This window comes from Crocodylus porosus, unplaced genomic scaffold, assembly GCF_001723895.1.
Source record: "Crocodylus porosus isolate Cpor-Errol unplaced genomic scaffold, CroPor_comp1, whole genome shotgun sequence".
In the NCBI taxonomy this organism is placed as follows: Eukaryota; Metazoa; Chordata; order Crocodylia; family Crocodylidae; genus Crocodylus; species Crocodylus porosus.
In genome coordinates this window covers 49,174,754-49,198,874 of record NW_017728886.1, presented here as the reverse complement: position 1 = coordinate 49,198,874, position 24,121 = coordinate 49,174,754, and the positions used below count along the sequence as shown (strand labels likewise).

Genomic DNA, 24,121 nt, shown 5'->3' with positions numbered 1-24,121 from the left:
ATATGCATTGTGTTACAGTTTTTAATTATGTGATCACTATTATTTTCTATTGGAGAAAAAATCATCCATTGCACAGGATGAATGAAGCTCAGTAAATAAGCTATTTAATATTTTCTTTTTCCTCATTGAACAATGTGTGTGTGTCCCCCCACCCCCTCCATTCCCTGTGCTCTGAATGCAGAATTATTAATTTTTTCATGGGGTTTACTATCAGGCTTATCAAGTAATATCCAAGTGCTTCACAAATATGAATTCATTTTCAGAACACCCCTGTGGTGGTGATATTATCCACAGTTTACAGATGAGAAATGCAGAGCTATAGAGATTGATTTATTGATTGTCCACTCACTCTGCCTGCCCAGTTGGAGATGCATAGGTGCCAACTTTATGGAATACTTAAAACTGTATAGAATTTTATACATTCAAAGCACAGCTCCCTTTAAATTCATGTGTAGCTGTGAGCATTGGGCCCCTGGGTCTTGAATCCACAAAGTCAGAAATGCATGGTTAACAACCTCTTGCTGTGAGTGGTTTGCCTGGCACCAAAGGAAACTTTAAAAATGCACACATTCTCATATGAAGTCATACCAACACCTATATGGGTCACTGACAAATCTGAACTTGTTAGGTTCATAGCACAGGTTGATCTGTGTTGGAAGTAGCAGTAGCGGGTTGCCTTTCTGTAGGAGAAGCGATTACACCTGATTATGATTTTATAGGTATTTGTTGAATGCAAAGAAATGGTTAGAGTTGAAAATTTGGGGTTGTGTAAATGATGGTTTGTTGGACTGCTTTGATGGTCATGAACTCTTCATGCCCCTGATCTTCTGACCTGTTCCTAGTCTTGTTTCTCCAAGCCTCTCATCCTAGCATCTCTGTAGGAGTCTCAATCTCCTTTCTCACTCACTCCATGATTTTGTTGTACTCTCATTGCCAGTTTCCATTTCCTCTCTTTCCAGTCCCAATCTCTTTGTCTATTGCCAGTCTCTTACCAAACATTTTTCCTGCAGACCATGCTCTTGTTTTCTAACCTATACCCTTCACCTTCCTGAGACTCTAGTTGACTCCCATCTATTTTATAGAATCAAGGGTCTTTTAGTCCAAGTCCGTGCATGGAGGAAAGGTTTTACTGTGCCCTAAATATCCTTATCAGATGCCTCCTCTTGAAAACTTCCAGTGAAGGAGATTCTACAATTTCCTGGCATAGTTTGTTCCAATATCTAGCTTCTCTAACATTTTGAAAGTTTTTCCTGAGGTTTAACCTTTATTTTCTCTTGCTCTAGCTTAAGTCTCAGAATCTAGGGAAGCAATGATTTGCCATCCTCTTTGTCAAACTATCTATTAGTTGAAAACTGTGATCATACCACCCCTCAAATCTTTTTCCAGAATTAAGCATTCCTAATCTCTTTCAATCTTTCCTCATGTAACTTGGTTTCCAAGCTCCTGATAACTTCTGGCGTTTCCCTTTGGATTATCTCTAATTTGTCCACATCCTTCCTAAAATGTAATGCCCAGATCCTAACAAATTGTTCCTCCTCCTTTTGCCTGGACACCAGCAGTAGGAGTGTGGAGGACAGGAAAGAAAGTTTTCTGTTTTCAGTTTCAAAGCTGTAATGGTGCTTGGCACTAGGTTGTTAGAGGCATAGATTCAGGGAAAGATCTGCTTAACTCCTGCAAGCGTAGAAATAATAGAAAATTTGGGTTGGAAGGTTATCTAGTCCAACCCTTTACTCAAAGGAGGACCACCTCCAACTACATCATCCCAGCCAAAGCTTTCTCTAGTCTAACCAGGTCTTGAAAACCTCCAAGGATGGAGATTCCACCACCTCTCTGGGTAACCTGTTCCAGTGCTTTACTACCCTCCTAGTGAGAAAATTCTTCCTAATATCTAACCTAAATGTCCCTTGGTGCAACTTGAGATCATTGTTCCTTGTTCAGTTGTCTGCCACCACTGAGAACAGTTTACCTCCATCCTCTTTTGGACCCCACTTCAGGTAGCTGAAGGCTGCTATTAAATCCCCCCTCAGTCTTCTCTTCTATAGACTAAATAAGCTCAGTTCCCTCAGCCTGTTCTCATAAATCATGTCTTCCAGCCCCCTCACCATTTTCATTGCCTTCTGCTGGACTTTCATTGCCATCTGTCCACATCCTTTCTGTACTGGGGGCCCAAAACTGAACACAGTACTTGAGATGTGGCTTCACCAGCGCTGAATAGAGGGGAATAATCACTTCCTCTTACCTATTGGTAGCACACCTACCAATGCAGCCAAATATGCTGTTAGCCTTCTTGGCAACAAGGGCACACTGCTGGTTCACATTTAGCTTATTGTCCACTGTTACCCCCAGGTCCTTTTCTGCAGAGCAGCCAGTCAGTCCCCAGCCTGTACTGGTGCAAGTGATTGTTTTGTCCGAAGTGCAGGACTTTGAACTTGTCCTTGTTGAACCTCATGCGATTCCTTTTGGTCTAATCCTTCAAATTGTCTAGGTCTCTCTGAATCCTAGTCCTACCCTCCAGTGTGTCTACAACTCCCCACAGCTTTGTGTCATCTGCAGACTTGCTTAGGGTGCACTCTATGCCACCTTCCAGGTCAGTGATGAAGCCATTGAACAAAACCAGCCCCAGAATCGACCCCTGGGGCACTCAACTTGATACCGGCTGCCAACTAGACATCAAGCCATTGATTACTACTCTCTGAGCCCAGCACTCTAGCCAGTTTTTTTATCAATCTTACTGTCCATTCATCTATCCCATATTTCCTTAGCTTGCCTTGGAGAATGTTGTGGGAGACCATATCAAAAACCTTGCTAAAATCACGGTACACCACATCCATTGGTCTCCCTGCATCCACAGAACCAGCCCCCTCATCATAGAAGGCAATCAGGTTGGTCAGGCATGACTTGCTCTTGGTGAATCCATGGTGACTATTCCTAATCACCTTCTTCTCCTCCAAGTGCTTAGAAATGGATTCCTTGAGGATCTTTTCCATGATTTTTCCAGGGACTGAGGTGAGGCTGACTGGTCTGTAGTTCCCTGGATCCTCCCTTTCTTAAATATGGGCACTATGTTTGCCCTTTTCCAGTTATCCAGTAATCCTCAGTTGGAGCATGTTCAGTGTACTAAGTGTGTACAAAATTTAATTTTTGAGGGCTTATGATTTGGCCAAGTTGGGGGTTTTTTGGCAGGGTAGCCATTGGACTTTCTTTTGGTGCTTTCTTTTACTTAACACTACCTTGTGTCAAATTTCAAGCACACATTCCAAAGAGTGAACGCTCTAGAACTTTTAATTGAAACCTTTTAATATTTCCTTTTTAAAATGTGGATGAAAGTATATATTTTCATCTATTTTTTCTTGGTTGAAATGGCTCATTCTTTTGGCCAAAAATCAAAAGATGAAGAGAAAGAAGAAGATATCTGACGTTGAAAACTTTATCCCGGGTGGTTTAAATTTGGCAAATTATTAAACACCTGACAACATAACAGAAAGCATTAGGCAACCTTAATAAAGGCGATGCTACCAGCTTCATCTATAATTAAATTTGCTTTTGAACTTTGTGTGCATGATTAGGAGAGAAAGATGTAGGATGCATGGTGTCTGGGAAGAGTAGAATTCACTTACTTGATTATAAATTAAAGAGCACAAGTAGTAATTGTTTACAAATAGAAAATTCTCTTTGACCAGAGTGCCATATGTTCAACATGCTTGGAGCCCCAATGAAAAATGTATTTTTCAGAGTGTTCCCTGCTATCTAGAAGCCAGTATCAGCAATTAGAGTATGAAGACTGAATTCTCTCAGTACAATATGTGCTTGCTGATGTGGTTGACCTTTAGTCTTTCAAAGCCATCTTGATGCTTGGAAAGCTGTTATCTTTATATACCTTCAGTTACTACAGTGTAGAAGGTAGGGGAGAATAAATGTTGATTCATAGAAGGGATCTTCTAGCCTGTAACCCTGTATCAAAAAGTGTTATATTGTATGACGTTGCCCATCCATTTCAGGCCCGTAGGTTGTATTTGCATTTCAGAAAACTGTCACATCTTGATTTGAAGACATTCAAAGTTGGGAGAATTGACTGCTTTTGCTGGTTTGTTTTAGTGGTCAGTCACCCTCCAACAAATTAGATGCGAATGTAATGGTACCTTTAATTTCTAGTTGTTACAGGAGCGATGGTTATAAACTTTTAAAAGCCTTTTTTGTACTCGGTGCTTTTTCTCTGGTGTCATTGCTTACACACTGGGTCAACCATGAATGTAACTGCTGTTAAAAGAGTTATGCTATCACACTGGGCAGAGGAAATTGCATTAAAAGAGTGGAACAAAACAAGATATACCTGTTTAGAAATAGTGCAAAGGAGATGCAAAATATCAGATGTAAATGGAGACCTACATAGTCTTTGCTACAGTGACTGTTGTTTTTTTAAAAAAGAAAAGCCCCAGGGGAGTTTACCAAGGAAATATTCATTTGTCCTTGTGGAAAACATGACATTTATAATGTTAGTCTCAGTAACATTCTTGTAAGTCTGTCTACGGTGTGTCGTATATTGCAGTAATGCAACTGAATTTGGCTGCAAATTATTTTTTTAAAACAGAATTATCCTTAATGTAATTCTGTAGCTTTCACAACATTTTGGAGGAGCAATAAAGAGAGTATGCATGTGTCAATATAATTTTTTTTATGTCTTCTGGACATGGCTGTTGGCATTGGATTTATGACCCAGATATCTTGTTCTTGGTAGACCCAAACCCTGAGACTAACCACGACTTCTCCATTTGAGAATAGGCAAATTTTATAGATGCACAGTAATAGCAGATAAGAATAATGCAGGCAAGACAAACAAACCTGCCCCAGTTCTTTATCTACCAGTTCTAGGGCTGTCACAAAGAGAAGACACATCTGTCCAGTACATGAGCTTCATCCTGAGGTTCTCTCTTGAATGTCAGATGTTAGCAGTCCAGAGGTTGAGGGCTGAGGCCCATTCCGTCTGCCCCCCACTACTTGCTCGCCTGGGTGGGGTGGTGAGATGGGCTGGTAGCGTGCCCTCTGTCTATGATGGCCTCGGCTTTCCCCCTTGGGAACCCTTTGCTGCTCTTCTATCCCTCCTTTTGTATTCTTTCTCTCCTCTGATGACTCTTCATTTCCAGACATCACTGATAAGTCTCCCTGTGGTCATCATATGGTCCACATTCTGTCCCGTCAGCATATTCCTTCACAAACCCATCACATGCATGCATATTAATTTGGTCCTTTACTGGTATCTTAATTTGGTCCATTCACCAAAACCAGAAATCCCAAGGGCTCTGCAGCTGGGCACTATGACCTAGACAGCACAGCAGAGTCTCTCATCTCTTTTTGGGACAGTGTGGTACCTGCTTTCCATGTCACAGCCTGTGTGTGTTTTGGCTTTAGACACAGTGGGCCTTGAAGAAAACTTTATGACAAACAGGCTATTAGAAACCAATTCACCCTTGCCATTCCCCTGGACCATTATATTAATGCATATCTACTTTACCTAAAAGACAGTTCCTAACAAGAACTCTCTAAATATCATTTTCTAGTCATCATTGGCCATCCTCCCCTACCATCTGCTTCATTCCCTTGCTAGTGACATTCCTGTTTCCAGATTTAATGGAGGAGAAAAAAGGGTCATCTATTTATAACAAACATATATTGAGCAACCTTTATTAATCAAAAAAGTGAATATTTTTTAGGTATACTGGGCAAAACAAAAATCTGGCTCACAAAAGTCTTAAAGAGGCAGAAGCTTAACTCATCATTTATCTGGAGGTTAAAAAGGAGAGGAGTCTGAATGTTGTGTGTTCAAAGAAAAAAATAAAAAGATAAATGTATTCTCCTGACCTGTCATGGAATAATGGAAAAAATCCACAGAAAATATATTAATGACCTAAACATGGTCAAGTGTGACACCTAGAGGCCACGTATACTGAATTTCTTAAAAATGCCTTTCTTTTCATTTGGATGACTGTTACTTTCTTTTGTGGCTCCGAGATTTGCAATTTTTTTTTTTAAAAAGGAATGTTTCTATTTTAAAAGACAGCTGTGGCTGTTTCAGTCTGTTTGTATATTTTGTAGCACTGTTCTCTGGTCTAACTAACTTACATATAGAGAGTTCCACACAGCAATGTATAACGCTCAAAACCTTGAAGCCAACTCTAAAAGAACCTAGAGCAAAGAATTCTAAGGTAAAGAATCATAGAACTGGAAGGGACCTGTACAATCAATTCTGGTCCCATGCCATGGGGAGGAAGTATTGGGCTCAGATGAGCTTGGCAAGGTTCCTGTTCAGCCTTGTCTTGAATACCTCCAAGGAGGGTGACTGCACTACCTCTGCTGGGAGCATGTTCCAGATTCTGGTGACCCTTAGAGAGAAGTTTTTCCTTATATCCAACCTGAATTTACACTCTATTCCTTGAGGTGCCCTCCTGAATAGTTGCTCTCCTAGTTCTTCATGCTCCCCCTTGAGGTACTTGTAGGCAGCTATCAAGTCACCTCTCAGCCTTCTCTTCCTTAAGCTGAACAGGCCCGGTTTCCAGAGTCTCTACTTCTAGGGCAGGGGTGGGCAAAATGTCCAGATGTGGCCCACGAGGCCATTCTATGTGGCTCATGGGGCCCCTAAAAATGTAGAAAATTAATATTTCTCTACCCTTGGTTCCTCTCAAATGACAGGAACCAAGGGCAGTAGGATGTAGGGGAAGCTCAGCAGGCTCCAACAACAGTGGGGCCCACCCAACCCGGCCCCCCCAGCTGGAAGCCCCAGCTGGGGTTTCTGGCCTGGTAGCATGTGACTGCCCTTTGCTGGAACCACAGGTAAGCTGGGGGGACCCCGGCAGGGAAGGAGCATGGGGAGGAAAGTGACCCCTTCCCCTCCCTGTGGCAGGTGCTCCATGCTGCAGCTGCTCACACCTCCTGTGGGGCTACCTGTGCCTGCTCCGGACAGCCCTGTGTGGGCTGCAAGCAGCTGCAGCAGGGAGTACCAGCCATGGGGCTGGGGAGGGGGCACTTTCCCCCCCTGCGCTCAGCTTTGCCCTGGGCTCCTTTCCTGTGCAGAGAAAAGTGGCCCCTCACTTGCCCCATAGCTGGCGCTCTGCACTGCAGGCACTCACAGCCCATGTGGGGCTGTCCAGAGCAGGCACAGGCAGCCCCAGGTGGGCTGCAAGTGCCTGCAGCACAGGGTACCAGGCATGGGATGGGCAAGGGGCTGCTTCCTCCCCACGCTCGGCACCACCTTGTAACCCAGCCCCACTGCAAGGCTGGTGGCAGGGCCGGGTTACACGCTGGTGCTGAGCACAGGGAAGAGCGGCCCCTCACTTGCCATGTGGTCGGTGCCCCATGCTGCAGCCACTCACAGCCCACCTGGGACTGCTTGTGCCTGGTCTGGACAGCCCCGCATGGGCTGCGAGTGGCTGCAACGTGGGGTGCCAGACATGGGGTGGAGGAGGGGCTGGTTTCCCCCCACACTCAGCACCAGTTTCTTCCCTGCCGGCAAGCAGGGGGTCAGGGCTGTGCGCTGCCCCCCCACCTGTACCGTGGGGCTGGGGGGCACTGGGTGTGAGTGGGTGGGGAGCAAGCGGGGGGCTGCACTGGTGCCCCCGGGTCAGTTCCGGTGGGGCCCAGAGCAGGAGCGCAGGGGCCCAGCTGGCAGGAGCTCTATGGAGCCGGGCCAGCTCCCCCTTCTCTCTGCTGGTGCAGTCCAGCCGAGCTCCACAGACCCCTGCCAGTCTGAGTTCCGCCTGAAATAATTGCCTGCTCCTGTTCTAGGGCCTACCTTAATCAAATGGTTTTCAAGACTTCTACTGTGAGAGTTACAGATCCCACAGTAGCTTCACTAAAGGAGATTCCTTTCTACAATGAGGCATGTGCAAGAGAACATGAGCAACACCAAATACAGTGATAGGGTAGGAATTGCTCCCACACAAGGGAATAGGGAATGAAAAACACTTTAGATCATCTAGGTTTTTGATCTGAGCATATAGGAGTAAGCAAAAGCTGCACATCCATTAACTCCTGCAAGAGCTCTCCTGTTTAAGGTGACACCAGAGAATACTATATACAGAGCAGTAAGAAATTACCCACAACAGAGATGAATTGGGAATCAGGGCAAACTGCATATTTTGGGTGTCTCAACTCATGCCTAGGGTCATTTAGAGTATTATTTCTCCCCTTTGCTCAGGAGTATACATAAAGTAAAAAAGTCTACCCACATAAGCAGTCAAACTGAGAGACTCAGAGGCAAGTTTATATAATCAGTGTGATGGAGAGGTTGCTTGGGAATTATCTTCTGGACAGATATTTGGTGATTCTTCTTTTTATCTTTGCAGTACTTGTCCCTTTTATGCCACAACTGTTCCTTTTACTGAAGTGAAAATTGCTGCTGTTAAGAAATTAAATTGAGGCAAGGGGTATTGAAGTCGAGTCCTTAACTTTAGCTAATGTTTTCAATATGATTCAAGAAAGAAAATACTCATTTTACCCAAGTCACATTCTGCCTCCATTTGTTGATTCTGTCATATAATCTGAGTGTGGATGTATGCAGCAGGAAGTGGAAGAGCAATTTAGCCACCTTGCTACTGATCCAGAAACATGCGTTTTGAGCCTTCCTCTTGTGGAGGCCCAGTGTGCCACCTAGATCAAGTCAGAACTTTGAATTTTTGTATAAGTGACTATAAAATCTTCATAAGATGAGGAAATATGACTCTGAAGTTTTCAGCTGTAGTGTTTTCTGAGTAGATGGGATATTCTTGTACTAGTATAGCTGGCAATTCTTAAGCACTAGCTAAGAAATTTGTTTTTGACTCAGCATTTTTCTGTCTGAATAATTATCACACAAAGCATATTAATGGTATATGTTTGCATTAATGGTCTGGTGTTGCAATTTTTGTAATCCATTAATTGTTCTTAATATGGGAAATCAGCATAAAATAATTATTATCTCTTTAATTGTTTATATGCCTGTTACGAGATTTTCTGCTCTAAACTGCATTGCATGTTCATAAGATTTCAGCATTAATTGTTACTTTCTAAAAATGAAATAAAAATCATGGCTTATTGCTTTCATGGTGGAGTTCTCAACTTCAGGGAAATTTGGTGCTACATATATTCAAAAACAATAATTAAAACCCTTGAAAGGGGTTTTCTTAGTTTTTCCTTTTTTGGGGAGTGTGCTAAAAACAAAAAGGGATTATTGGCAATCATTTAATAGGGCTGTTCATAGAGTTTGTCCAAATGGCTTCAGTGCCTTGCACAAATGAATGCAGCTGAATACACATCTAGAGGGACTAATTAGCTGGTATCTTGAAGTGCAATATTGACATTGTTAAACTATCACCATGGAGCATTGACAGAGACTCTATGATTTTGTTTCTATAACCTTGTCCAGAGGTGTCTCTTCTAGATTTAGTAAATACTTGTTTTAGAACACCAAAGTCATGTCCAACTCTAATGTCAAATTAAGAGTCCTGCATTAATAACTCCTTATGAGTTCTTAACTGGAGGGCTGCAAGCTTCATGGCTCCTGTAGACTTCCTGCATTGCTTCCTACACTGGGGCAGATTCCAGCCAGAACGTAGCAAAATTGGAAAGAGGTCAGAGGGTAAGGAGTTTCCTGGCATGGAAAAGCTTAAGAACAATTCTTTTCTATAGGAGGAAAATGAGTTGCAGTTTCAGGCCATAGATAAAAAAATTTTTGTCGCTGAAGCTCTAATTTTCAGGTTGTTGCCCAAAAGTGTGATCACTAATTATTTGAACAAAAAGCAAATGTTGATGTGGCATTCACATCATGCAAAAGAAGAAAAAGATTCATGTGATTCCTTTTACTGGATTAGTTGACAAAATATTAAAGGCTTGATTTACAGCCTCTGGAGTAGGGGAGTGCTAATTGTACTCTCTTATAGTAACTGTGCATAATCTCTTTCTGAAAGAGAAGCAGAGCTTTAAACTCTCTGTCTGTGATGGGGGCTGTCCAGGGTGTGCAAAATCCTTCTAATCCATACTTGCTTGACTAGTTTTGGGGTTGTATATTGGCTGGTTGCAGGTCCCTTAGTGACAAAGTATTGTAGGGGCTTTTGCAGCAAACTTTTATGTCAGCTTCTGCTGCCGTATGACCTGTACTTTTAGAGAGATGTGTGTTTTCATGATTGAAAGTAGCAGGTTCCTTTTAATTGCACCATCATTCCACCATCTCTGTAAATTGGCTATGAAGGTACAGATATCTATGAAGTTGTTGAAATACAAAAGCTGACGTTTGAGTTTGGTATCCAGGTTGTAGCCATATTGGTCTAAAGGCAAAAGGAATCAAAACTCTTCCATGAGTTAATATCCTTTATTAGACTAATTAGATATTTGCAAACAAAATATTTTATTTATTTGCAAGCTTTTGGGCAGTTTCATACTTCATCAGGAGAGGAGAGAGCAGAGATTGTAAAAGTTCTCCTAGGTAGAAATGAAAATTCATATTTCACAGGAGAGCTGAAGGTATGATAATGTTTCCTGTTTGAAATAGTTCATTTTGGCCAGGTTAGGTACAGAGAAAGGTTGAAAATGTCTTTTTACCTCAGACTTCTCTGGTGGCAAACAGGATGTAGAAGTATATTTCCTTCAGATTATGCTTTTTTATATTTCACAGAAGAGTGAAAAAATGGAAAGCTGTTTTGGGCAGGAATTTCTTTTGTGGTGAGGTATCTGTGTGTCTCTGTCATCTGTGAGATGCAAATTGACAACTCTGAGTTAGCAACACAACTAGTGAAAAGGCAAGAGTTCAAGACAACTGCCAAATTGTAGGCACATAGAACTATAAAAGGCCTTGAACAGAAATCAGTGAGAAATTATGGTTCATTGCTTGTTCATGATGCAGATCTCTAAAGTTAACTTTCAAATACAGTTATCAAAGCCACTGCCTTTTTGTGACAGGTAGGAAAGGGATATGTAGAGATCATGATAAAATAGTTAATTTGTTAATTTTGAAATAAAAGCTAAAATTTTAACAATTAAGTTCTGAATCTTAGGGTAAAACACCATTAACATTTTTCTGAAAATTCAGATCTTTCCATAACCTAAAAATGAGTGAACAGATTTTTCTCAGAACCTTTTAGCGGGGACTAAGCATGGAAGATTTTAGGTGAATGAACAATCATGGTCAGAAAGCTGCATGTGTTCACAAGGAATTATAATGGAATTTTGATTATTACTATAACTTTAAAATAGTCAAAGCTATGGTCTGGGTTGGGGCTGTCCAGCCGGCTGCACGTGGCCGGTGAGGGGTTTAATCTGCAGTGCTGGGACTTCCGTCCAGCCATTGCACCCTTATTGCTCCAGGTGTTGCAGCAGCTGTGGACTCCAGTCATCCCCTCCCATCTCTGACTTCTACTTCCTGTGCCTGCCTCAAAGCTAGGGACAGACATTCAAAAAGCCTGAGCCTGAACTGATTCAACCTTTGCAATTTAATCTAACCTGGCTAGGCTGAACCAGTTTGTAACTAGACAGACATTCTCTTTTGACTGAGGAAATCTAGGCACATGCTTGCAGTGGCTCAGGCTAGAAGTGGGGGGTGGGGGGGTGGTAGAGCTGCTGTCACTTCCCTCCCAGAACACTGAGCTGAGGGGTTGTGGCCAGTGCCCAGCAGGACGTTTTGATTAGGGAGGTCTACCTGCACCATCCCAGGCTTTTCCCCACTCGCTGCTCAAGGGGCAGGAGTGTTTCCAGCCCCCTGCTAGCACTCTGAGGCAAGGGAGGCAGTGTGCAGTGTATGCATCTGTTGATGATATGGAGCTTTTCAATCTCTCTCCCTGCTTCTTTGTACTGTCTGCAGCAAACTGACAGGTGAGCAAGCCAGCAGGTGGCTAATAAGCGTTTATCATCCCATCAGCAAAACAAGAGCTTCTCTCTATTAGTTCAGACTCTTCTTAAATAGCTTACCAGTGGGCCTGTTGACTAGCTCCAAAAAGCCCTAAGCAGTCACTGTTGTGTTTGCCTGTCACAGTGAAATTGGAGACACACATACAGAGACACCTCTAGGCATTAGCTAGCATACCGCACGCATAGGGTCTGTGGGGCTGGGGGCTGTGCTGTGTGAGATAGGAATGTGTGTGTTAGTGTGGGGAATTCCTACTTGAGCAGCAAGCAGTGGGAGGGTTGGACGTGGGCCTGGGGGAAGTGAGGCAGACCCTGCTGTACTTGCAGTCTCTGTTGGAGCTGCAGCCAGGGAACAGACGAGAGTGGCCAGCTCTGCTGTGGAGCAGAGAGCCTTACCCAGCCCAGAGAGCATGCTGGGGGAGTCTGGTTTAGCTTAAACCAGCAAAGGGTTCTGGGATAGACATTGTATAAACCAGTTTGACCCAAATTAGTTAAGCCTGATACTACATTCAACCAGGTTTATCTCAAACTGGTTTCAGCCATTTTCAAACTGGTTTTTGTGCACTGAACATCAGTTCTGTTACAGATTTAAACCAGTTTGGCTAGGAACAGATGTTCAAAAAGCCTGAGCCTGAATTGATTCAGTTTTTGAAGGTTAGTCTAACTTGGCTAAGCTAAATCAGTTTGTAACTGTACAGACATCCCAGACAAACAGGCACATGCCTGCAGTGGCTCAGGCTAGAAGCTGGGGGGTTCTAGAGCAGTGTTTCCTTCCCTTCCACAGGGCTGAGTTGAGAGGGGCATGGCCAGTTCCTGGCAGGATTGGGGGGGTTCCCCCCTCCTTGATAACAGAGCATTTATCAGTTCTGCTATCAGCATTTATCAACCCATCAGAAAACAAACAGCCTCTCTCATTAGTTCAACCTCTTCTTAAACAAAGAAGGAATGGAGGGACATTATTAGCTGTGCTGTTGATTATTTCAAAAAGGTCTAAGCCGACATTGCTGTCTGCCGCAGCACAGACCGTAGCCTGCAAGTGCACTGCCAGCTAATGCTGAGGTGTCTGTGTAAGGCAGAGGAGATGGGGGGATTCCTGCTTAGCAGGGAGTGGTGAGGGGAGGAAGGGGGAGAGCTGAAGGAAGCCAGCCAGATGCTGCTGTGCCTGCAAGTCTCTGCCAGAGCTGCAGCCAGGGAGCAGAGGGAAGGGGCCATCCCTGTTGTGGAATAGAGATCCCCGCCCAGTGCAGAGAGCATGCCAGGATGCTGGGGGGCTCTGATTTAGCTTAAACCAGCAAGGAGTTTGAGGTAGACATTGCATAAACTGGCTTGACACAAATCAGTTAAGTCTGATTCAGCCAGTTAAGTGTGTATTCAACCGGATTCATCTTAAACCAGTTTTAGCCATTTTAAAACCAGTTTATGTGCACTGAACATCTGTTTTGTTACAGGTTTAAACCAGTTTTGGATCACGTAAACCAGTTTAAGTGTAATGTCTGTGCCTAGCCAAGGGGGCTGCACTGTGTGGCACAGAGCTGCCCAGTACTGGGCGGGGAGGGGCATGTGTGCTGAGTTGAGAGCAGCAAGGACTGCACATGTATGTGGTAGAGGAGGGGAGGGAACTGATACCTGTGTGTGTAGCTCACACTATTGCTGTCTGTGTAGGGTGTGACCCCTGGTCCGTTGGAAGTTGAACTTCCCTGGTATATCATATAATATTTAAAAATTTGTCTATCACAAAACTGGAATTCCATTAATTGATTGATTTGATTCTGTGAGGTTTGTGTCTTGGTTACAAAGCTACCCTCATCTGTACCCTTTTGTCTTCAACTGCCCAGAGAGACCTTGTGGCCTCCCTTGGATAGAATCTGTCAATCCTTTCACCCTTGAACTGAGCCCTGATATTTGTATGAACCATTATTACCAAACAGGTTTGACTGAGATCTCCTTTCTAGATGTTTTCTTTTCAGGAGTCTGATCAGAGGTGTATGTAAAATGACTATACCACATTCTTAAACCTAAACATTCTTTCCTTATTTAAATATCCCCGTACTAAACTAATACAATGAAAACGCCAATAACCAAGTGAACATATAGTCTCCAATAAGTATTTCTGAGTAACGTCATTCGTAGTCTGTCACTAGAAATCAAAGATGGAATTCTTGAAAATTCATTTATTTCCATATTTTTGTCTGCACATTTATATTAATATAAATATGTATATTTGTGTATGTTTAGCATTTGAAAAAGGTTTTATCCCTATTCAGAAATTAAATATAAGTGTACATATTGATGGTGTTGATGGTTAGTAATTTGCTGCTTGTAATGAATTGTCAGGAGTGCTTTGCTGTAGAGCTATATATACATAAAAATAGAGAGATGTCTGTTTGTGTGGGGGGATGTACTCTCTCCTGATATAAGTTTGTTTATATTAGAAACTATCCGAGACCCCGTTTGTTCCCCTTTACTAACTACCTGGCCAGTCTGTCTCCCTAAGGTAACATAGGAAATATATACAGTGCTATTCTTACTAGATTCATATGCACTCCAGGGCTGGACACATGCATGGGCAACCGGGACAGAAAGGGGGCCCAAAAATGGCAATTTTCCCCCCATTGTCTGATTATTATTATCAGTATCTCTAGTGAAGCAGGAGGAGAGGGTGAAGCGGGGTGTGATACTAAAAGTTTGCGTGGGCCGCCAGGAGTCTAGGTAAGGTACTGATGTACTCACAGTAAAATATTCAGTGTTTAGTGCTTTTGAAGAAGGGACCCTTTAGTCTCGGTAACTCTGAAAGGCTGATTTTTCCCTTGTGACAGATTTTCTATTAGCTAGCATTTTTACTCTTTATCTTTGAAAGAATTATGCAAACTCTTTTATCTGCTTGCATAATTAAAAAACAACTGCCTTAGATTGACTACAAAAGATATTTTAACAAACTGTAAATCTGTTCTTATAATGTCTAAATTTGTTCCTTGTAAATGTTGCATCAGTTTATTACCCCTAATAACCAATAAAATGCCTTGAACATTAGCACTTTGTTCTTAGCTGAAAATTCTGGTACGAAATAGGCTATGCTATGACTTCAAGGTTTTGTTTTGCTCTTTCTGGTTTAAAAGAACTAAAAGGAACAATTATATGGTTTGCAAACAGACTACAACACAATCTGAGTAGCAGAAATGAAGAATACCCATTTTCACTACACCTTAGCTGATGCACATTCTGCATCAGGATGCTATAAATTTGTTAGGATCATGGCTTTCTATGTATCCCTTATCAACCTATAATCTTCTGATTGTTGCCTGTTTTTCAACAGCTGAGGAACAGTAATCCACACTTGCTTATCTCTCTTAATCACAGCCTCACAGTGCTAGAGCTCCCTGAGCCTTTAATTCCCTCTTAGAGGCGTAACAGAGTGGAAAGTAAACAAAGACGAATTTGCAACCTTCAACATTGCTAATTTGCTCTGATGTCAGAATATTTAAATAGGCAAGGACTTGGGAATTATTTGATCAAGGCTGATTTTAATCTAATGCATGTGAAAAGGCTGAGTCTGGGAAGGTTCTGCAAAATGACAGGTATCCCAAGAGAGGTTTCCTGAAGGTTTCCCCTTTCAATAACAGTAATTTCATCATTTAAAACTCTATGGCTGATGTGTTGTTAGAATGCATTTGTTTTTTATGGGGGGGGGTTGCTCTACGGACATAGGCAGACAAGGTTATCTGGGTAAACAGGATATCTTTTATTAGATCAACTGAATAGTTGGAAAATTGTTCTTTGCAAGCTTTTGGACACAGGCACCTCTTTGTTTTTTATTACACTTTTATGTATGAGGTTGGCCCATCTGAGAACAGTTCTTTTCTTTTGGCTTTCAATTTTTGTAGATTATGAAAAACTAGGTTAACAAGTTTATCCTTGTTTCAGTATTAGGGAAAGATATGCAAAATAAAGATCCCCATTAAAAAGAAATAAAAGCTGTGTTTCCTTCTTGCATCCTGGATTGTCTGCTACAGCTCTATACAATTTAGGTGGTAAATCTTCAGTATATTTTAAGTGAAAGAGCATATTTGCTGTTATGGGATAATGTTTGTCTAAAGTTCTGTATTCTTAAATGTATGTGTACCAATGCAGTCAAATAAACTATGTGTGTTGACTGATTTAAAGGTGTAGGAAATCATGTATTTAAAGAGTCCTTCCTAAGCTTTCCTGAGTGTTTTTTGTTTTGTTTTTTATTTTATTAGGATGTGTTTTTTATGGTATTCCAGGCAGATGTAGTAGTTCTGTGCAGTGAGATTACAGCATTTGCTTATTTGTGTTTCTCTTCATTTCTCTCTCACTCTCTCCAGCTGGTGTAAATGAGTGCTGCTGCCTCACAGACCAAGATAACCTGCTCAGTCAGCTGGAGCCCCCTGTGGACAGCTGTCTCTCAGCTGATGGAAAACTGCTACTAACCACTGAATGGAAGAGAGTGGCAGCAAAAACCAGACTAGCAGCAGCAGCAGCAGCAATAGCAGCAGCAAGCAAGGGCTCTATTGTTCCCTGGTGTTAAACAGTTTTTCCTTTTCAACTGCGATGCACAATAGCTGCGAAGAGGTTTCCATTCTACTCCTCCCTGTGAAGAAATTCTGAAGAGGGGAAAATTACTCGAACAAGGGTTACCCATTGTGCGGCAGATTTTGACACTGAAACAGCCTGCTCTGAAGGCATGGGGTTGAGACAAGGAAGCACAGTTTTATTCGGTGGTGCAGGGGCTTTGGCTGTTTCAGTCCAGTGCGTTGGAGTTCTTGTGGTTCTGTTTGGAATCTGGGAAGCTAAAGCACAAAGTGAATTTGAAACTTCATCTGTATATTTGTGGAAGACTGGTAAGTAAGAAGTGCTACGTTAATATATTTCGGCGCATCTACTTCCAGTAGCAAATGTTAATATTTTAATCCCAGGTTCTTAGACTAGAATTTTAAATCTTTACAATTTATTGACTGCTTTCAAGGGCAATAAATGAGGTAATGTTCCAGAATGCTGTTATCTAAGGTACTATGACCAATAAAAAACAGCCGCAAACAGTGAATTTTGCGGTGTGTGTGTGTGTGTGTGTGTGCGTGCGCGTGTGTGCATGCACGCGCCTGTGTGTGTGTTTTAATAGGTCTATATTGTATGAATAGAATAGATCAGGTCATAACCTCCCATTTATATTGTAGGTAAAAACTGTTATAAAAGAAACCAGCAGTGCCAATGGGGTTCTGAAAACATAAATGCTTCACAAAGAAAGATGTAGTTCAGCATGTGTATTCTTGTATGTTCTGTAATGACATATAATAATATATTCAGTGTGGTAATGGATGAGGAGTTGGGTTTGTTAAATTTAGGTTTCTTGCACAGTATATAGGACACGTGAAAGCTAAAGATGGATTAGGTGAAATAATCCAAGTGATGCCAGACCTCATAGTCAAAGAGGGGAAAGCAAATAGGCTATGTGGATTCAGCATCACACCAGACAGATTATTTCCTCTGCTCTGTCACTAATGAGTTACGTGTCTGTTTTAAGGATTGCGTAGTCATAGCTCTTCTCATTCTCAACTTTTTATTAAATTGGTATTTTTGTTAGTACACTGTACAAATTGCCAACACAATTACATGTTGGCAATATATTGGTACTTCATAGCACTTTAACATGTGTCCTATTCTAAAGATTTCATTTAGCAAACATAAGAGTGAAGCATCTGAAGCCAATAAATATTTTAAGGGAATTGTTCTTTTTTTGTATATTGTCAGGAACAAACCACATACAAAGTGCCATGATTCTTTCCAAAATGCTTTCTCATGAATAGGATAATGTAGGAGCCAGAGAGAGTGTGAATTAATCATTTGATCAAAAAACGAGTCTGAGGAGACTGGGTCCTTCTCCTGCATGAAGAGTGCCCCTCAATTTCTGCCACAGAGATAGAAATTTACAGTTTACAATTACACTGATATCCTGAATTTTTTAACAGGTTGCATCTACCCAGCAGCTCATGGAGGAGATTAAAGGGGCAGTCTTCATTTAAACTAGTAGACAAGCTTCCCAATACTACTAGAAAGAGAGATTTTGAGGGGAAAAAATTCTTTACAACTGTCACTTGGTATTGAAGATTGATGGAATAATGATAGTAGTATGAACTTAACTGACTCTGTGTAATTTTTTTCAAGCTAAGTAATGGCAAATTCAAAAGAGCTTTTTTAATCACAAGATTTTTTTAAGTGGCCCAAAAATAGACATGTCTAGTTTATTTTCTCTGCAAAACCACAATGACAATTTCAGAGCTTTTTTATAAAGCATTTCACATTTAATTAAACTAATTGAAAGCCATCAGCAGAATAAACTGTCTAGCATTTTATTACCCCTCCATTTAGTAATTTAATGACTGGTATTTAAAACTGGTGAAAAATGGCAATATAGACTGAGAATAGTAACAACTGTAGTTAACAAATTGAAATGATTTTATAATGGCAAAGAGCTACTTATTGCAATTATAGAAAGAATAACTCCATTGATTATGTATATAGTGTATTAGCCTTCCTGGTGCCTCACTTTTTTCCTGGAAAGGCAATTTTTAAAACTACAAGGACTCCAGATCTAAGTAAGTTAAAGTAGGCATGCTCTCACATGAAACTGGACTAGCTCTTACATTTTGATCTTTTAGAGTCTCAGTTCAGGATGACGACTAAAATAAATGCTTGTGGCTTTAATGTTCATAACATAAAAGCAGCAATTTAACACTAGAATAAAATCTCAAAATCTGGAGCTTATAACAGTGGCTAATTCCAAGCATTGGAAGCATCATTTAGTGAACAAGATCATGGGACTGGGTACCAATAGACTTGAATTATTTTTGCACTGATTTAGGCTAGGGACAGAAGTTGCACACAAACTGGTATTACTGATCAGAAACCAGTTCAAATCTGTAACACAACAGAAGTTCAATGCACATAAACCACTGTCAAAATGACCAAAGCCAACTGAAGATAAACCTGGATGGATGATGTATCAGACTTAACTGATTTAGGTTAATTTTTTTTTTTAAACTTCTGTCCCAGATCCCATCCAGATTCAAGTTAACTGAGTCCCCCAACATCCCAGGATACTTTGCGTCTCCCTGCAAGTCCCCCTTTGCAGGGTAGGTAGGCTAGGCTTGGGTCAAGCTGTCTGCTTCAGCCCAGAAGGGAGGTGTCTTGTAGCACCCCCAAGCATCTTGCCTGGGCCACTGCAGGCATGTGGCTGCATTTCTGGAATCAAAAGTGAATGGCTGTTCACCTGCTTATCAGTTCAGTCTATGCAGTTTAGACTAACCTGCAAAGATTGAATTAATTCATCCTTGTGCTTTTTGAGCATGTCTGTACTTAGCCTTTATTACTGTTGTTGGTTTTGTGACTCATCATTTCAGTTTCTCCTTGTGTAGAAGAGAGAAATAATAGAGAAAATGATAAAATTTGTAAAGTACTTTGAGATCTATAGGTGAAAGGGCATGTGAAAGATTTTTGTTTAGCTTAAGCCCACTAAATCTTATTCAGGAAAACTCTTAGAAGTAGTGTACAGCCTAGTAAGTTATAGCTATTTAGCTCCACTTGATAACAAAGTCAGAAATTTTGTTCCAGTGTGATTGGAATAGATTTAGTTACTGTTGTATTAGTAGAAGGGAAAGGCTGTGACTTCTTTTGCTGAGGTTAGGTTAGTTTTGTTTTGTTAAGCACTGAGGGCACTAGAAGAAAAATTTTTGTGATGTGAGGATGACTCTTGCTTGTATAATCAAGTGAGAAGGTATTAAATCCATTTGGGTTTGGAATGTTCCATGCTTCCTTTTGGAGAGAGATGATTTTAGAGTTTAAAACCCTTTTTCAAAAAAACATTTCCTGATGTTGACGGGCTTGCTGGTTATTACCTTGTCTTTCTTCTTTTTCCTTTTATAGAAAAGATTGTAAAACAATATGATGCCTAAGTAAATGTGGAACACACTAGATGCCGCATGTCTGAGTGCTTCTTAGTTCATTTTTGGAATGAGTTTGGATAAGGGCATGGTAATATAGTATTGTCGGATAGGCATCTTCTCCTTGTAATGGACCAAAGTAATGTGCCTTTGATACCAAGAGTCTTAATCTTTTCTTGACAAAATGAGGTTTTTTCCTGCTTGAAAGGTCCCAGAGGGAGTGATAGAACAATTGCTGTTCATTTGTCTAGAGGGATCTCTAAATATGAAGTCTCACAAAGCTCTTCAGCTATCCTTCTAACTTGGACCGTTGTTCATTCATCAGATCCAGCTGGTGTATGCCTTTGTTTTCCTAGTGCCAGGCTCAGATTGGGGTTTGAGAACAACTTCTCTGGATTTTTATTGTCTAATGCCATGATGATGCTAGTTATGAAAAAGGTCCTTGCAACGCTGGCTTGAGTCCTACGTGTCCTTTCCTGCACCCAGGGGCGGGCTCCCTCACTTGCTCATGGAAATATGATAGGAAGGGGTTCAGTGGTGTTATCTCATGCCCATCGCTAATAGTACTCACGTTGCCAGTGTGGCTGGTACTGGAGCTCCACCTCCCCTACCCCCAATCCACTCTCTTACCAGGCAAGTCAGGACACTGTGGTCTGCAGCCGGTGGTTTGGGCCCCTGGAACTTCCCCTTGGGGCTCACTATCGGCTGTCGTCTCAGGAGGATTGGGCTTAAAAATCTACTCTGCCCACCTCCACTGTGGTTGCCTTTGCTTCGGTCTTCCAAGCAGCAACCACATTAGAACAAAACAAGCAAAAGGGTAACAAGAAAAACAAATAGCCTCCCCCTAGCATTCACTCTGGGCTACTCCCAGCTGGGGAAGTGTTCCTGGGCCTTTCTGCATCTGCCCCCATTTCAGATCCCATGGGGACAGTGTACTGGGGTACGACCCATAACCTGGGCATCCCCAGGCTGCCCTAGGCTAGGTCCCCACTCACTCCCCCCTTGCCCAGCATTTGCCGGGGTTTTTAAACTCCATGTGTCAGTGCCTGAGGCTGACATCATCAGCAAGGTGCTGCCAATCTTGATTGACAGCTGGTTCAAAAGCCAGCACTGCGTCATCACATGTCGCTCCTTCTCTGGCTCCAGCTTACCTTCAGGTAAGTTCCCTAGCTGCCCTGGGGTCCCGTGTCTGTGGTCAGGGTTACTGGGGCAGGCTCCCGGAGCCCCTGGCTCTCATGAGCAGCTCCAGCTACCTACACTAGTAGGTAGGAGGTTAGAACTTGTGTGTATTTCTTGGTAGGATTATTGGCATCTGTTTGTTGAGTAAACATCAGCAGTTTGTGGTTTTTAAGGATCTTTGTTACCCTCTCCTCATGTGCTCTTGGCAATTCATCTGGCATCAGGAGCTGAAAACACACTTATTTTATAAAGCAGCTTCTATATTGATTTATCACAGTGTCCTTTTCATAGGGATGCACTTAATGTTGAATCAAAAGTTACTGGTGTTATAAAATGAGTTTACTAGTGTTTTAGATGGTATCAATTTTGGCAGTGTATTGTATGAGGTTTTTTTCAATATCTCCACTGGTACAATCCCTCTCTGTCCCTCTCTCTCCCTCTTCTTATTAGAGTTCAAGCTGTTGACCCCCAAACCTATAAATACCTTGGGACCATCATGCACTTGGCCATTATGCACTAGACCATAACAATGGCTGCATCCTGGGTCCTTGGATTAGCAGTTCTTGGCTTTAGTTGTTTATGAACTAGTGCAACATTAATTGCATTTAATTTTTGCCTTCCTGTGTCTTGAAAATATCCAAATTTGACCTTCTAGGCACTGGAATTTGCATCTGTTCTGAGAACAGGTAAATGAGCTGATGGATGGTTGATATTATGTATAAATACTTTTTAAAAAACAAAGTTGAATGACTGTATTCTGACATGTTTAATTGGGCAAACTTTGCTTTTGAACTAAATGCTACATACAAATTATCATAAAATAACCATAGTTTACTAGTTTTGAGTCAGTCTCATTAAAGATTAACAAACCATGCAATGAAGAACTCTTGATTTGCATACAAAACTATACACCCATGTTTTATTTTTCTTGGTGGCTAGACTTGCCATCTTTTCCATGTAAGGGCTTCTCTGCATCAAAATGGTGAAATTCTGCATTGATGATCCAGATGACTCTCTATATCAGGATTACTGTTAATGGACTAGTGTGCAATGATTTATTAGTAGACACTACCTATTAATGATTTGTGAAGAAAGTGGATAGCAAAAATTCACTCATGAGTAGAGAGATCCTTGAATGTGAAAATTGGACATAGCATTGACCAACAAAAAAGCTGTGTTTTTGTTTGTTTGACTTGCTTTAGATGGAGGCCAGATGCTGAAAGTGAAGTTAGTTCTGTAATGTGTTAACGTTTAGGGATTTTTGGCTACCAAAGACATTTATTTATTTGGTAATAGTTATTTGGGGTTTTTAGGACATCCTGGTAGACTCTAATGTGTTGGGTAGGACTGTGAAAGGTTAAATTCGCAAGTGGTAACAACAGTAAGAAAATCAGCAATATCTTGCAGTTGAGGATGATTTGTCTTTCATGATTTTTTTTAATCTGCGGGTCTGAAGATGGCTGACAAGGCCAATTCAGGATAAACAAACTGCTACAACTCAGCCACATGTTTGTGTGTGGGGTGGGTGGCTCTGGTTCTTGATTCAGTCCACAACATATTGTTTCTGCCACACCTGCTTTTCTGTCTCCTGTTGTCATCATAGGGTTTCAAAGTACTGATATCCTTGTAACAGACTCTTCCTCTACTTGGGGTGGTACTGGGCAGTAGTCTCCTACAAGCTGATGTGTATGTTACATTTTTTTCAAGTTGTCCTCAAGGACTTCCTTGAATCGTTTTCCGTGCCCCCCTCTTGAGGGTACACCTTGCCTAAGATGGGAGAATAAAACTTGCCGTGTGTAGTAATGTATGTTTGGAAAAAATAAGCTAAGCTACTCATATGGATGTTGAGCTTTGAGTTGCTGGTGAATAACATTGGTGGAAAAAAAGCATAAATTGGCTATCTAGATAATAAGGAAAGAATTTTGCTTCAATTGGGCAACTTTTTAGTATAAAGGATAGTTAATAGTGAATGCCACATGTCAGTCCTTATAGATAGCACTAATCCAGTATAAAAAACATAGTGCTTTTGTTCACCAATTAAAATTAGCTTCTATTACACCAACCTTGTATATTCTTATAAAGATATTCCAGGAAATTCTCTTAAGTGTTAACATCCATATTGTTTTCCTGTTCCAGCTATGATTTGCCTACTACATTCTCCTTCACATGTACCTTCTTAGCCTTTGTATTAAAGTCAGTATTTAGTCAGGCTGGTTCCAGAAACACTTGTTGATTTCTAACCTCTCTTAAATGCTATTTGTCAGAGTCAGGCAGTATGCTTATATGTTGTGTGGAGGTTTTGTTTTGTTTTGAAATATATTCTTTACCCCATTCCAGAAAAAACTTAAGAATGCTGCAGACTGTTTTGTGTGCCCTGCTCACTTGTGCTTGAAAGTCTTTCATGGTGTTCAGCCTTGCAGTTTGACATGTCAATATACTGTCTTGTCTTTTTTTCTCTCTGGGACTATAGGACCACAGTAAGTGATCTTTTTAGCTCATAAAAGCAAACTTAGGGTCAGAATAGTCCTGATCAGTGCCAGAATGGGAGCATGCCATTAGGACAGAACGGGGTGCTTCAGGAAGTGATGTTTAAATCTTTACTATGTCCTGTATGTCAGTGCTGAATAGCTGCTCTAGCAAAATACTTAATATCCTCTAGCTGCTAGTGAAGTCACAGAGCAGCTACTGTGACTATGTTGTGTTTCAAGATACTGTGACATTTCTTTTTGCAAGAAATGGTACTCTTGTATTTGGCTATATTGATAGTTTATTAAACTAACATCTTTGGCAGCTGAGGTCTGTAACTAGATACTGTTTTAAATACGGGATATGGTACATATAAATGACTATTGCATTCCATTGCAGAGGAGAGTTTTATTTTGCTGGTGTGTAAATTGTCCTTTGCTGTTTGGGTAATCACTCTTCACTACTATTTGACTGTCATTTTCTCTTGGTCAGTTGTGGCTGGGGTTGCATATGTGGAACAGAGGGCAGAACCTGGCTAACAGTCTTCAAGGTAGTTAGAAATTATTCTAAATGAATGAACTATTTATATAAATACAGTAGACCCTCACATATTTGAACCTTGTTTGTTCATATATATATATATATATATATAAAAT

General features: G+C 41.3%; 1 protein-coding gene across 3 annotated transcripts in view; it reads left to right on the top strand.

The window, feature by feature from the left end:
- The window catches only part of THSD7A (thrombospondin type 1 domain containing 7A), a 519,106-nt gene that overhangs the window by 135,808 nt on the left and 359,177 nt on the right, over positions 1 to 24,121 (top strand). Inside the window, exons 1-3 of one of the 3 annotated variants that reach the window (XM_019533947.1) lie at positions 15,374 to 15,484; positions 15,787 to 15,890; positions 16,209 to 16,724. In XM_019533947.1, coding sequence (XP_019389492.1) covers positions 16,568 to 16,724 — 157 coding nt within the window. In that variant the 5' untranslated portion in view covers positions 15,374 to 15,484; positions 15,787 to 15,890; positions 16,209 to 16,567. Of the gene's footprint in view, positions 1 to 15,373; positions 15,485 to 15,786; positions 15,891 to 16,208; positions 16,725 to 24,121 lie in introns of those variants that run through there. The other 2 variants (XM_019533945.1, XM_019533950.1) reach the window with 2 other exon arrangements.